At 43.4% G+C, this 14,141-nt stretch overlaps 1 protein-coding gene across 1 annotated transcript; it reads left to right on the top strand.

Moving 5' to 3' along the window:
* The first annotated feature begins 2,704 nt into the window (after nucleotides 1-2,704).
* LOC127138983 (NACHT, LRR and PYD domains-containing protein 12) lies at nucleotides 2,705-8,033 on the top strand. The gene is made up of 7 exons (XM_051068131.1): nucleotides 2,705-3,232; nucleotides 3,746-3,919; nucleotides 4,035-4,208; nucleotides 4,597-4,770; nucleotides 5,031-5,045; nucleotides 5,906-6,064; nucleotides 6,993-8,033. The coding sequence occupies exons 1-7, from the start codon at nucleotides 2,958-2,960 to the stop codon at nucleotides 6,997-6,999; spliced, it is 978 nt and encodes a 325-aa protein (XP_050924088.1). The 5' UTR covers nucleotides 2,705-2,957; the 3' UTR covers nucleotides 7,000-8,033.
* The last annotated feature ends 6,108 nt before the right edge of the window (nucleotides 8,034-14,141 follow it).

Below are 14,141 nucleotides of genomic sequence, written 5' to 3'. Positions count from 1 at the left end.
TTTTATGTAGTGTATCTGGGCTTCTGCTTATTTATAAGTGAAAATGAAGAAAAAAATGCACTGCACTGAAGTGAATTTCTCAATAACACCATTGACTATTGTTTGATAAAATCATCTGAATAAAACACATCTTTCTGTTTACAGAGGTCAGAGAGACAGACTGAGAGCAGAGTCTCCAGGATCCAGCTGTCTGTCTATGAAGAGTGACCTGTCCAAAGATGAACCTCCATTCTTCAGTAATGAACCTGGACCCTCAGACACAAAGTAAGGGACTGTTTAACCCTTTATGTAGACAAGATGAAATTATTTTTTTTCTCTACTGTGCACCAACAGCCTATGCGCCTTCCCAGTGGAAGTGCCACATTAGTCAGTCAGTGTAGAAATCATCACTTCCTCGAGCAGATCATCAATCCATGACCTCCTGAGTACTGGTTATAGAACACCACTATGATATGATAAAGATTGTAGGGGTAAAGGTCCTTAGGTTTAAGATGGATAGGACCTTTTTTTTATTTTCAAGCTTAGATCAGACTTGATCAGACCCACTGCTGATGACAGATGTCTCACCCTGCAAAGCTCTACAACTGATCACAAAATTCTTGAACTGGATTGTGAATTTGATGGGGAACCAGTGTACAGAAATCAAGATGAGTCACTTAAGATGTTTCTTGCTCAGATAGTACAAACAGTAAATGCATATTTTATTGTAATGCTCTGAAAAGTTATAAAGAAGTGAAATGAGGAGACTCAATTTGCTCCAGCTTATACCGTGTTTATGTTGATTTGGATTTATTACTGATGATACAGTGTTAAAATTGCCACAGTGAAAGTTATCTATAGAGGTTAACTGGTGAAGTGTTGGCTGTATAAACAAAACACTGTGGTGAGAAATAGAAAAGAAAATTCAGACTTGTCAGACCATCTACATAGCACTGGTGGTGTTTTCCTACCATCAATCAAATGCTTTAGTAAAAAATGAATGTGTTGATGTCTTCACAGAGAGAAGAAGAGGAGCAGTGGTGTTTGTGAGGAGGAGCAGCTGTCCTGCTGTTCTTTGTGTCAGGACGTCCTGAAGGATCCAGTCTCTACCAGCTGTGGACACTGGTTCTGCAGACAGTGCATCACCTCAGACTGGGACCAGTCTGGTTCATCAGGAGACTCCTCCTGTCCCCAGTGTGGACAAAAGATCCAGACCAGGACCTGGACTGCAGACAGCCAGTCAGACCAGCACTGTACAAAGTAAGACTGGGGATACGTCCATTCTCTTTGTTACAATACCTTATAATTCTTGACTTACTGAATGGATATCTGTTGTCTTTGAGCAGATAGTGGTCTGCAGGAGGTTTTAGATGAACATCAGATCAGTCTGAGGAGGAGATGTGAACGTGTGACTGAAGGAACTGATGGAACAGGAAGTAGAACCCTCCTCAACAGGATCTACACTGAGCTCTACATCACAGAGGGGACAGAGTGAAGAGGTTAATACCCAACATGAGGTGAGGCAGCTGGAGACAGCTTCCAAGAAGAAGACCCTCCATGACACTCCAATCAGGTGCCAGGACGTCTTTAAAGCCTTACCTGACCAACAGAGACACATCAGAGTGGTTCTGACCAACGGCGTCGCTGGTGTTGGAAAAAACCTTCTCAGTGCAGAAGTTCACTCTGGACTGGGCAGAGGGCTTGGAAAACCAAGATGTCAGTCTGCTGGTTCTGCTTTCGTTCAGGGAGCTGAACCTGATCAGAGATGAGCAGTACAGTCTTCTCACGCTGCTCCATGTTTTCCATCCAACATTACAGAAGGTCACAGCAGAGAAGCTGGCTGTCTGTAAAGTTCTGTTCATCTTTGACGGCCTGGATGAAAGCAGACTTTCACTGGATTTCAACAACAGGAAGGTTGTGTCTGACGTCACACAGAAGTCATCAGTCAACCAGCTGCTGACAAACCTCATCCAGGGGAATCTGCTTCCCTCGGCTCTGGTCTGGATAACTTCCAGACCTGCAGCGGCCAATCAGATCCCTCCTTCATGTGTTGACAGGGTAACAGAAGTACGAGGCTTCACTGACCCACAGAAGGAGGAGTACTTCAGGAGGAGATCCAGTGATGAAGAGCTGTCCAACAGAACCATCTCACACATCAAGACCTCCAGGAGCCTCCACATCATGTGTGGAGTCCCAGTCTTCTGCTGGATCACTGCTACAGTTGTGGAGCACATGTTGACTACAGAGCAGAGAGGAGAGCTGCCCCAAGACCATGACTGACCTGTTCTCACACTTCCTGCTGGTTCAGACAAAGAGGAAGAAGAACAAGTACCATGGAGGGACATGAGACGAGTCCACAGGAGCTGAGGGAGGCTGACAGGGAAGTTCTTCTGAAGCTGGGGGAGGCTGGCGTTTGAACATCTGGAGAAAGGAAACATCATGTTCTACCAAGAAGACCTGGAGCAGTGTGGTCTTGATGTGACAGAGGCCTTGGTGTACTCAGGAGTTTGTACAGAGATCTTCAAAAGAGAGAGTGTGATCTTCCAGAAAACAGTCTACTGCTTTGTTCATCTGAGCGTTCAGGAGTTTCTGGCTGCAGTCTACATCTTCCACTGTTTCACCAACAGGAACACACAGGTACTGAAGGACTTCCTGGGAGAAGACGGGGAACATGAAAACTTTGATTCAAGTATGGATGATGATGATGATTATGATGACGGACGATGATGATGATTATGATGATGATGATGATGATGATGATGATGATGACGATGATTGCCCAGGTCCATCTCTGGATGTCTTCCTGAGGAGAGCCATGGAGAAATCCCTCAAAAAGTAAAAATGGCCACCTGGACCTGTTTGCTCGCTTCCTTCATGGCCTCTTTCTGGAGTCCAACCAGAGACTCTTAGGAGGTCTGCTGGGTCAGACAGAGAACAGTCCAGAAATCATCCAGAGAGCCATCAACAACCTGAAGGAGATGAACACTCACAGAATCTCTCCTGACAGAAGCATCAACATCTTCCACTGTCTGATGGAGATGAACGACCACTCAGTTCATCAGGAGATCCAAGAGTTCCTGAAGTCAGAGAACAGATCAGAGCAGAGACTCTCTGAGATCCAGTGCTCAGCTCTGGCCTACATGCTGCAGATGTCAGAGGAGGTTCTGGATGAGTTGGACCTGGAGAAGTACAACGCATCAGTGGAGGGACGACAGAGACTGATCCCAGCTGTGAGGAACTGCAGGAAGGCTCGGTGAGTGCATTGTTATACAATATTGTGGAGTTGCTTTCACAAAATCATAGTTTGGTGGTGGTGTCCCGGTATCTGCCTGATCAGCCAGCAGGCAATGTATGAGGGGGCTTCAAAAAGTTTGTGGAAAAAGTACATAGTTAAAAATCATATACAGGGATTTTGATCTCAATGCACCCGTACGTTCTCATACTAAGGTGTCATAACATGTTCTAACATGAACCGCTTAAATGCATGTTGCAATGCAAAAATAAACATCATAACTTAAACTGTTTTTTTTTTTTCGACTGTCCTTTTTGAACTTTTTGAAGCCCCCTCAGGTATTTACCAGGGAAAAGGAACCAGGTTGCAGACCTCCTCTAGAACTCTAGTTACCTTTGTTACCTCAGGGCACATTCATATAGAGCAGGTCTAGGCCATACTCTTTATAATAGTATAATAAATACATTTTACAGTATGTACAATGACTATTCAACTGTTCAGCCATGGATTTTGGTATTAAATTTGTGACTACAGATTTTCTAGCTGTGGACTCTCAGAGACTCACTGTGAACTCCTGGCCTCGGCTCTGAAGTCCAACCCCTCCCATCTGAGAGAACTGGATCTAAGCAGAAATTATCTGCAGCATTTAGGAATGAAGTTGCTGTCTGCTGGATTAAAGAGTCCACATTGTGGACTGGAGACTCTGAGGTCAGTATACCATCGTCTTTCATCAGGAATGACTTTGTTATTTTATGTGGATACTGGTGGCTGGAATGCTTTTGTGTGTAAAACTCTTGTTTTGGTATTTATCCTTTAATTATAGGCTTGATAAATGTGAACTGTCAGAGAGCTGCTGTGTCCTTCTGGCCTTAGCGCTTAAGTCCAACCCCTACCATCTGAAAGAACTGGATCTCAGTCACAACTCTCTGCAGGACGCTGGAGTAAAACGGTTGTCTGCTGAACTGGAGAGTTCAGATTCCTGTCTGGAAACTTTGAGGTTAGAGAGTTACTGGATTCTGTGATGAGATGAATATTATATGGATGCAATGGTGGCTAAGAACACGTATCATATACAAAAAAAAATCAGTCACTAAATTAATCCTGTGACAATTATTGTTAATGCAAACACTAGTCTGTTGTCATTCATATAATTATTTATATATTTATATATCTTTTTTATGCCCATTTTCAATTTGCGCATAAAAAACGTACATGAAGCAATGTCCACTGAACCTTAGAACTAAAAATCAATTAAAATTTGCACTACATTTGGATGGAAACAGAACTTGTATCATTTTAAACCTTTTATCACTTTATTGACAATTTTAACCAGTTTCCTGTGCAGAGAGGTTTGAGATAGTAACTGCATACTTTTCAAAATTCAGGTTGAGGTGCTGTAGCATGACAGAGATCAGCTGTTCTTCTCTGGTCTCAGCTCTGAAGTCCAACCCCTCCCATCTGAGAGAACTGGACCTGAGAGACAACAACCTGAAGGATTCAGGAGTGAAGGAGCTGTGTGGTTTTCTGCAGAGTCCAGACTGTAGACTGGAGACTCTGAGGTCAGACAGAACCTTTTCATTTATATTGTATTGATGAAATTTTCAGATTAATATTATGGTGACATTTATGGTATAGATATGGACTTCCTAATGATAAAAATAGCAATAACTGATAACCTACTCAAACTATACTGATGTCATAATTATGAACAGTGCGCTTCCACAAGACATAGCAATGCTGAATTTCCCATTTAAAACCTGAAAAGATGTAACTGGACTATGAATAGCTGTTACTGTGCATGTTGTGTTTTTTTTCTCAGGTTGAGTCTCTGCAGGTTGTCAGAGATCAGCTGTTCTTCTCTGGTCTCAGCTCTGAAGTCCAACCCCTCCCATCTGAGAGACTGGACCTGAGTGAAAACTGGACCTGAAGGATTCAGGAGTGAAGGAGCTGTGTGGTTTTCTGCAGAGTCCAGACTGTAGACTGGAGACTCTCAGGTATAGGATCTCTTTTTCCCTCTCTGTGGAACTTTGCCTAAACATTAACAGAGGTTGGTAAAAAATCTTTCCCTTTCTGTAGGCTGTCTTGTTGTCTGGTCACACATGAAGGCTGTTCTTCTCTGGTCTCAGCTCTGAAGTCCAACCCTTCCCATCTGAGAGAACTTCAGCTGAATGGAAACAACCTGAAGGATTCAGGAGTGGAGGATCTGTGTGGTTTTCTGCAGAGTCCAGACTGTAGACTGGAGACTCTGGGGTCAGACAAGACTTTATGTATAGTCTAATCTCAATATTAATGGTTAAACCCATTGATTATGATGTGTCCTATGGCACTATACTGAAATGACAAGTCATAATAGAATTTATTAATTCTCATTCATATAATTCAAATGGACATTAGGATGGGAAATGGGTATTAATAAAATATATATACCAAAGTAGACATAATTAATAATAATAATAATAGTAATTGTATAAACATCAGACGCTATAGTGTAATAAACATCATCATCAACATCAGTGAATACGTACATTACTATAATGGATTTAGTGGCTTAGGCTTGTTGAATTGATAAACCAAAGCCTGATCTGAGTTTGCTTATTTCAGACTGCGCACAATATCTGTACAGTGCTGATATATTAATGATGTACACCACCATCACTACGGATTGTTTTCTTTATTCAGACTGAGTCGCTGCAGGTTGTCAGAGATCAGCTGTTCTTCTCTGGTCTCAGCTCTGAAGTCCAACCCCTCCCATCTGAGAGACCTGGACCTGAATCTGAACCACCTGCAGGATTCAGCAGTGAAGGAGCTGTTAGATCTTGTGAAGAGTCCAGACTGGAGACTGGAGATTCTGAGGTCAGTAGTTGGAGTCAGTCCATGCTGCTTTCATTGTTGTGCATAATACACAAGTATTGTTATCCAATATTGATTAATGCAGCTTTAATTTTACTTGATATGACATTTAAAATTTGATCAAGAATACATTTGGTCTTGGTGAGAGATGCAGACATTGTATCGGACCATTTCAGTCAAAAGGGAGGTGAGCCAAAAGACAAAGCTCTCGATTTACTGTCCGATCTACCTTCCAACCCTCACCTGTGGTCATGAACTGTGGGTAGTGACCAGGCTGCCTAAAATGAAAACTAAATCTGACACTGACCCTACATGCCAAAGTATGCAAGTAAGTTGCAGCTACTTTGATGCACATGTTTCAGCTCTAAATGGCATTATTTACAACAACAACCACAGCACCTTCCACATTCATCTCTCTCTTTGGCCTCTCTCCAAAAACATTCCCCTCTAACTCTCAGAAAGATGCTCTGGTCCTTGTCGCGCAAGAATTCATATATTAATTATGACAAAATGTCTAATAGGAGAAAATGATGGATTTATGATATTTCAGATCCATAATCTGAAATATTATGGATCTGAAAAGTCAAAGCCTGGCTTCACTGTTGCTTAGTGTTAATATGCTTTCTTCTCAGCATTGTTCTTTTCTTCCAAGTATAAAATGGCTGTGGTTTCTATTCAGTTTCATTTTAGCACATAGAAGGGATTATACCAATCTGAATGAACGATGAGTCCAAATAGAAAAGGTTCTGTACTCTCTGTCAACCCTTCATCTGTGTGAAGGATGAATTGAAAGTTATCTGCTACATCTTCTCCTGCTGCTGTTTGATTATCAGGCATTGGAAATTTAACGTCACACCACCTGTACTGTCTGAGCAGGTCTCTGTGGATAAATGGAGCTCAGCCTCCACTAACTCTCTGTTGTCCTGTGTAGGGTGTAGATGGATGAGACTCTTCAGAAACACATGGATGCAGCAGCGACAGATTCATTCTCCCTCACAGTGACAAACCAGGAGGAAGGGGTCCTGATCCCTCACTGGCCTCCCACTCCAACAACACAGTGTTTCTCCATTGAGTGATCCCAGGCTGCTGGGATAATGTGTAGATAATTGTCAAAACTGTTTACTGCATGTTTTTAATAGATGTTTGTCCATTGTTGAGAAGAAAAGTTTTGCTGAAAGAATATGCTTCAAGGCTTGTACTGAATCAGGAACAAGAGGTTTTATGTATTTTCTATACTTGGAACCTTCTGCAAAAAAGGTTTTACACAATAAGTAGAGTGGTACTCTGTAGAACACACACCTCTGCCAAGTGAGATTTTCCAACAATAATCATGTCTGTTGGTGTGCCTATCTATGTAACGTACATGGTTACTGATTATAACAGTTAATTCATATTTTCATTATTTATTTATCTATCTGTCTGTGTTTTACTTTTTGTTTAATATGTAATATAACTGGTTTAAAATAGCTCTCACTTACCCACTGCTTTTGTTATGTGAAGTAGCTGCTGTAACACTATCGATCGATCTACCACATATCATAAGAATTTAACACACACTGACACTGAAGGCATGCATTAAAAAGAAAAAACCATAAAAGAGGAATAAGAAGTAACTGAGACTGTGGAGAAGTTCATTTTAGATTTAGGATATTGGACAGGCATTCACTCTGAATCCGCTTTCACAATTTCATCTCATGTAGCACACCTGTTTTGATTGCTAATGTGTAATTAATTTATTTTAAATCAATATTTGAATTGAAGTCCCTTGCAGTTTTTTCAGTAGCTTTCATGTCATGTGACCCAGTGACTCCAAACCAATGACACACTGGACAAACAAGCTTTTTTCAATAAAAAATAAATAAAAGCTGCCCTAAGGTGAGGTAAGGTAAGGTTCCGAGGTGAAGTAGAGAGCTGCGGGAATGAGTCCTAAAACCCGGAAATAAATTAACCTTTTTGGCGCTTCCTTGTAAAATCACGAGTGGTGTATTAACGTATTTTATGTTGTAGATTAAAACATGACGATGTCTTGAGCTTGTCTTAAAACCAAACATATTTATTTCAGGCATCTGAACAAAACCCCATTCAAAAAACCTTCAGGACGAGAGAGCCAGAAGTGCTAAAATGCTAACTTACTTCCAGGTTTCAGGACTGTACCTGTACCACTGGAGAACCGGCTCCCGGCTCCGCCTGATGACGTGTGACGTTTTGACGCCGCAGCAAACACTTCCGAGCTGGAAAGCGGGAAAAAAGAAAAGTGTTGAAGACGTGAAGGTTCTCCGAAGAAGCTGGTGAGTTGTTTCCATGTTACTTCCGACACTTTTCACGTTTAACTGTCCGGGTTTTGAGCGCGTGGAGAGGCGGGAAGAGCGAGCAGAGGAGCACAGTGAGGACAGGCGGCTCAGAGATCCAGGTATAGTGGTTAGCAACAGAAACCGTCGATGGGGGCGTTCGGTTTCATTATGACTGTTGTTGTGACCGTTGATACAGCGAAGTAAAGAAACACTCTCACACATACTGCCTACTAAATGAGCGTTGTAGGTGGCCGTTCACACTGAAGCTTCTACCATTATCCCAGAATGCATTTCACTCCACCGTCGGTAACAGCAACAACTGGCGGCGATTTAAAGCAAAGATTTTTCACGTTTATTGATCGTTTTTCTGCCGCCGTTATCCTGGGTCCGAGGCTTCAGTTATGCCTCTCAGCCACCTGCTGTCACTCACAGCAGGAGACGACAGAGGCGATCGGCTCGTCGTCTGCGGTTTATTATCCAGATGTACATCAATCATCAGCCGCCTTTGGGGTTACCTGAGCGCAGTACAGGTGCCGGAAGCGGCCAAAACAGATGTGTGAGTGAAATAGTGAAACTGAGTGAAAATAGTTTATATACAAACGGTTATTGTTTCAAACACAGTATAATGAAAGAGTCTGCTTTTGTTGTAGGCGACGACCACGACCGTTGATTTAAATTCCACTGTAAAATTCCCCATTCTGATAGTTTTAATTGAAGGCTGTTTACCATAACGTCTCTCCTCCTTCGGCCTGGTCTGGGCTGTGGAGCTCTTAGGGAGGATATGGAACTACAGGAAACCAGTTAGCAGCAAAGTGTTGTTGTTCCTTCCACCACCAAACCCAAAAACACAGAGACAAAACCTCAATGTGTTTCTCCTGCCGAGGAACGTCCCCCTGGACGAGGTGAGGACTGATCTTACATTACAGCTTACACAGAAAAATCTGAATTCATCTCCAAGCTTTAAAAACCTTTCACACCTTGTATGTTTTTGGCCATATTGCCCAACTGTAAAGACACTTTCTAAATTACCTAATTATTTACTATAAAACAGAAAATAACTATTTTGAAAATTGGTGAATTTAATTGAATTTGCTGTAATTATTTCAGTAGAAGATGTTGGTTATTCTCTGGTTGCAGTGGCTCAGTTATGAGGATTTGCTGCCTTTGCTTGGACTACCAGCCTGATGATGGGCATGTTTCAGTATCTTCTAAATCTATCTATCTAAAAGAATCAGCAGATTAATAATATAAATAATAGGTGCCCTCCTTTGGTGCACCCGGGATGCCACCAGGGGTGGGGGTGTATGTCTGTTTATTACCCATGGTTAAAAGTTCAAAACAAACATCAAAGTAGCTAAACCAATGATTCAGATGTTCTCATGTCTTTTAAGGTGAAGGCAAAACATCGAAATTCTGAGCACATCATGACTCCGTCCTACTGCCGCCTCATCACAGGTCAGAGGTACTCTGTTCAGTGTGGGAAGGCTCAGAAGGTTCAGCCTGAGGTGACTTTTTCAAATAACAGGTTTTCTAATACGCTTACCTTTAAACACTGTTCAGATTCTGACTCTGGTGCTTCTGGTTTTCAGAGAGCAGAGTTTGACCTGGATCTGGGACCAGATTATCTCCCAACGTTTGAGATCCGTCTGCCGATAAACACAGAGGAAGCCACTGTGACAGTCCGAGACCAAAAAGATAAAGACGTCTGGAAGCATGACGTTGACCTGTCGGGTAAAGTCTTCATCCACCTGATCACAGAACAGAACAGAAGAACAGAGTGACTGTTACTGATGGATCCATGGTGCCTTTATTCTTATTCCACCTCAGATCACCTTCAGTCTCACACAACACTGGAATATTTATTACATATTCTCCAGTGGACATTTTGACCAGTGATTTTCTCATCTGATGGAGAACTACATGTGATGCTGGTTAATGTAAATACAATATTTCAGACTCATCAGCAGTGAATGTGTGTTGAGTTGAGCCTCTGACTGATCTCTGAACTCAACAGACTCTGTTCACAGCTGTGCTGCCTCTAAAATTCACAGTCTGTAGAAACATGACTGCAGGTTACTGAACAGGTCTTTTTCTCTGCTTGTCCCTCAGATTCTCTTCAAAGTAAAGAAAATCAACCGGAGCCTCGGAGTCTCTCACCAGAGAAAAGGTTGTTCTCAGTTCGGTCACAGTTTGTTGATGCAGTGTCTGACCCTGTTCTGAACAAGATGCTGGATCAGCTGTTGCAGCAGGACATTATAAATGATGAAGAAAAGGATTCTGTCGCCACAAAAACCAAGGCTGACAAGGCTCGAACTTTGATCGATATGGTGCGAAAAAAAGGAGCACGAGCCAGTTCAGATGTGATTAAACTCATCCGTAAGTTGGATGTCCACCTCTCTGAAAAGCTACACTTGAGCTGAAGTAATTGTAATACCTGTAAAACCAGTGCTTAGTGTGTAGCAAGCAGAGTGTACATGTGCAGGTGCCTGTTTCATTTGAAATACTCTAAACAGTCATGAAATCAACATTTATTGTTGTTAAAAAGTAAAAACACAGTTCAAAAGCCCTTGACAGAGAAACCCCCCCACTTTTTTTTCAATCTCCTCTTTTTTGTAGTTTTGTAGCTCCAGAAGATATTTTCTCATAACGTAACATTTTTTTGTGCTAATAAAATTCTGCTTGATACTTGGGGTCTCTTTTAGTCTCAGCGTGGCCTTTAATTTCAGTGTTTTAATTTCAGTGTAGGTTTCCAAACAGATAATTGAATCTGGTCTGATACCAGAAGAATTTCTCTCCCTGCCCATGAATAGTTGGTTTATTGTGCTCTGTCTGAATCCACTATGGCACATCAGTGGAAGGAAACCTGTGTTGCCATCAACTGACAAGAATCCTGGCAAAGACAGAGCTCCACATGCCCACTGTCAAAACTTTTTATTCAAGAAACTGAAAGACTGAAGGACTTACTCCCTGCACTGAGCTGTGTTCTGTGTCCCATCTATCCCATCCTGTCTCCTGCTTAAAACATAGCTATACAAGATGTGTTTAGTTTTCCTGGTCTGACATCAAACAGCATGACAAGACAGCTTTTCTCCTTCTTTTTCTTTCTGTTTCCCTCCACTTGTTTCAGTTGACAACAGTATTTTTTCCTCACGGTTATACTCTCAGTATCTTCATCATCATGGATCCTCAAATTCACTTTAATGACGTGTACTGCAGCCAGCCACCAGGGGGCGACAGAGCCGCCGGAGCTGTCATGGCGGCCATCTTTAAACACAGTCGTTGGAAACACCAGAGAAGAAGAAAGTTAACGTTTCCTGCTCAGTGTGTGAACAGAGTCCGGCCTCAGGTGTGTGTCTGTGGTTCACCTGGTTCAAAAAGAACCAGACTGATGGAGTCTGAGGAGTCGCTCCCCGCCGCTACGGTTAGCACTGATGCTAACATGATGCTAACGTTACACCTGCTGAGCCTAGCACACCTGGGGGGGGATCCCAGGACTCTGATGCTTCTACTTTGAGGTAAAGGTTTTACTGTCTGTTATCAGCCTGGTGTCTGTGTGTTTACAGCCTGTTTCACCTCAGTTCAACACGAGCAAACACCACCAGACTCCATAGAGAAAAACAGGGATTTTACTGGGAGCTGCTGGAATACCACTGCCTCCATCTGTTACTGTGTTTGTGTTACTGTGTGACTTTCAGTGGTGGAAGAAGTAATCAGATACTTTACTGAAGTAAAAGTACCACACAGTAACACAGACACACTAACAGATGGAGGCAGTGGTATTCCAGCAGCTCCTGTGTTCTGCTCGGTTAAATTCCTGTTTTTGTCTATGGAGTCTGGTAGCCATTCTGCACCGATTCCAAGTCAACAGCACCACCTACTGTCCAAAACACTACATTACATCCAGAATCAGTATTGTGGTGTTTATAGAAGTACCAGTAGTAATCAGTTTCTTTCTGGTGGAAGAAGTACTTGGATCCTCTGTTTTAGTAAAAGTATTAATACATGGAAAACTTCTGCATTCAAAGTTTTACCTCAGTAGAAGTACACAAGTATTATACCAAAAGTATTGCAAGTCAAATACTTGATGTACTACTGGGTTTGTACTCTAGTCCCTCTGAAGTAGAGGGAAGTACTACAGAGTTAAAATACTCAGAGAAGTACCTCTTAGTACAATATTTAGTTACTTTCCGTCTCTACTCTTCCTGCATTTGACAGAGACTTTGTAGTAGTACTAGAAGTATTAGTGATGTTACAGTGACAGCAGCGCGAGGAGTATGAGTACTCAGAGTACTGCAGTAGTCATAGTAACTAGTCTTTCCTCTCCTCCGGAACAGAGCGCGCGCTGCGTCGTGCGTAATCCGTGTCCGCGCTGCTGTCGGCGGCGCCGCGCTCCGTCATGGAGCCGCTGTCCGCCGGTGTGCCGCCCGGAGGAGCCTCCTCACAGCCTCCTCTGCTGTAAACCGGATCGGTTCGGTCCCGGTTCCGGACAGAGACCCGCGGCTCGGTCACAGCGGTCCGACCCGCAGGGAGCGGCCGCTCGGCTGATCTGGATCCGATCCGCAGGGGAGCAGCGGTGGAAAGGAGCGACGGTCCGCCGCCGTTTGGCTGGCTCACACCGCGGACAGCTGCTGCTCCTCCGGCGCCTCCTCCTCACATGTACACAGATAATACACAGAGTGTACTGCTACTGTCAGGGAGGACAGTACTCAGTGATACAGGCAGGACAGTAAGGTACCAGAGGTCATCGAGTCCAGACTGATACTGCAGTAATACTACAGTACTTTTACTTTAAAGAGTTGTAAAGTCAGTGTTTTATTCCAGCTGAGCAACAGTGATACTACAGAACAGGAGGAGTGTCAGTGTGAGTACTACAGCAGTACTCTGTGTGTACTCTGTGTGTACTCTGTGTACTCTGTGTGTACTCTGTGTACTCTGTGGTCCTCCTCTGGACTCTGGCAGATAATCAGATTACTGAGCTCAGAGGATTTTGTGAGTGGAGATGGGGAGCACTGCAGAGAGGAGGGAGGAGGAGGAGGAGAGGAGCTGCAGGAGGAAGAAGAGGAGGCCGCTCAGACTCCACATGCCTGTAAGTGACTGTCAGTTCACCTGGGTTCACCTGGGTTCACCTGGGTTAAAGGACCTGTCTGGATCTCGCTGGTGTGTAATGACTTCTTTTTAACTGATCTATAGTCAGTTTCAGTTTCTGGGTCTGAGTCCTGACGATCACTCAGTCAGAGGAGATCGTACCTGAGCAGGTGTCTCCGCTCTGTGCTGAGGTAACAGGACTCTGCTGCAGCAACAGGAGACAATATCAATCTGATCAGTTACATTGATTTGTTGTTTGATTCGTTTATTTAAAGCTGCAGTGCTGCAGTAACGTGCGTCTCCCCTGCTGGCTGTGAGAGGAATTACACTGTTCTGATCTGATCTCACCTTTGTGTTCAGCTGCAGGAAGACTCGCTTTGACCCAAACAGTTTTCAAGTCAGAGGTCAGAGGTCAAAGGCTCCAGGTGACAGGTGGGGAGGGGCGGGGCTAACAGGCGCACCTGCAGAGGTGAGACTGTAACATTTAAACACTGGAGTCAGCATCAGTCTCACCCACAGGTGGTGGTGACGAGGCGAGAGTGAAGCATGAGGGCACACACACACACAGACAGTGGTGTGACGTGCTGGTTTGTGTGTTTTCTCAGGTGTGGCGGTCGGTGTGTGATCGTGTTTTGTGAGGTGATGATGACAGACAGGTGTGTGAGGTTGTTTCTCCAGCTCAGACTCTGTGCTGACCAGTGAAG

Source organism: Lates calcarifer, unplaced genomic scaffold (assembly GCF_001640805.2).
Source record: "Lates calcarifer isolate ASB-BC8 unplaced genomic scaffold, TLL_Latcal_v3 _unitig_2445_quiver_3303, whole genome shotgun sequence".
In the NCBI taxonomy this organism is placed as follows: domain Eukaryota; kingdom Metazoa; phylum Chordata; class Actinopteri; family Centropomidae; genus Lates; species Lates calcarifer.
Note: the sequence above shows the minus strand (reverse complement) of the source record. Positions and strands in the feature narration are given on the sequence as shown.

Excerpts from the sequence above, each read along its gene's own strand:
- LOC127138983 (XM_051068131.1), top strand. The coding sequence starts at position 2,958 with ATGAACACTCACAGAATCTCTCCTGACAGAAGCATCAACATCTTCCAC. Across the intron at positions 3,233-3,745 it reads AGGAACTGCAGGAAGGCTCG|ATTTTCTAGCTGTGGACTCT; the intron begins GTGAGTGCATTG and ends TTGTGACTACAG. Across the intron at positions 3,920-4,034 it reads TGTGGACTGGAGACTCTGAG|GCTTGATAAATGTGAACTGT; the intron begins GTCAGTATACCA and ends CTTTAATTATAG.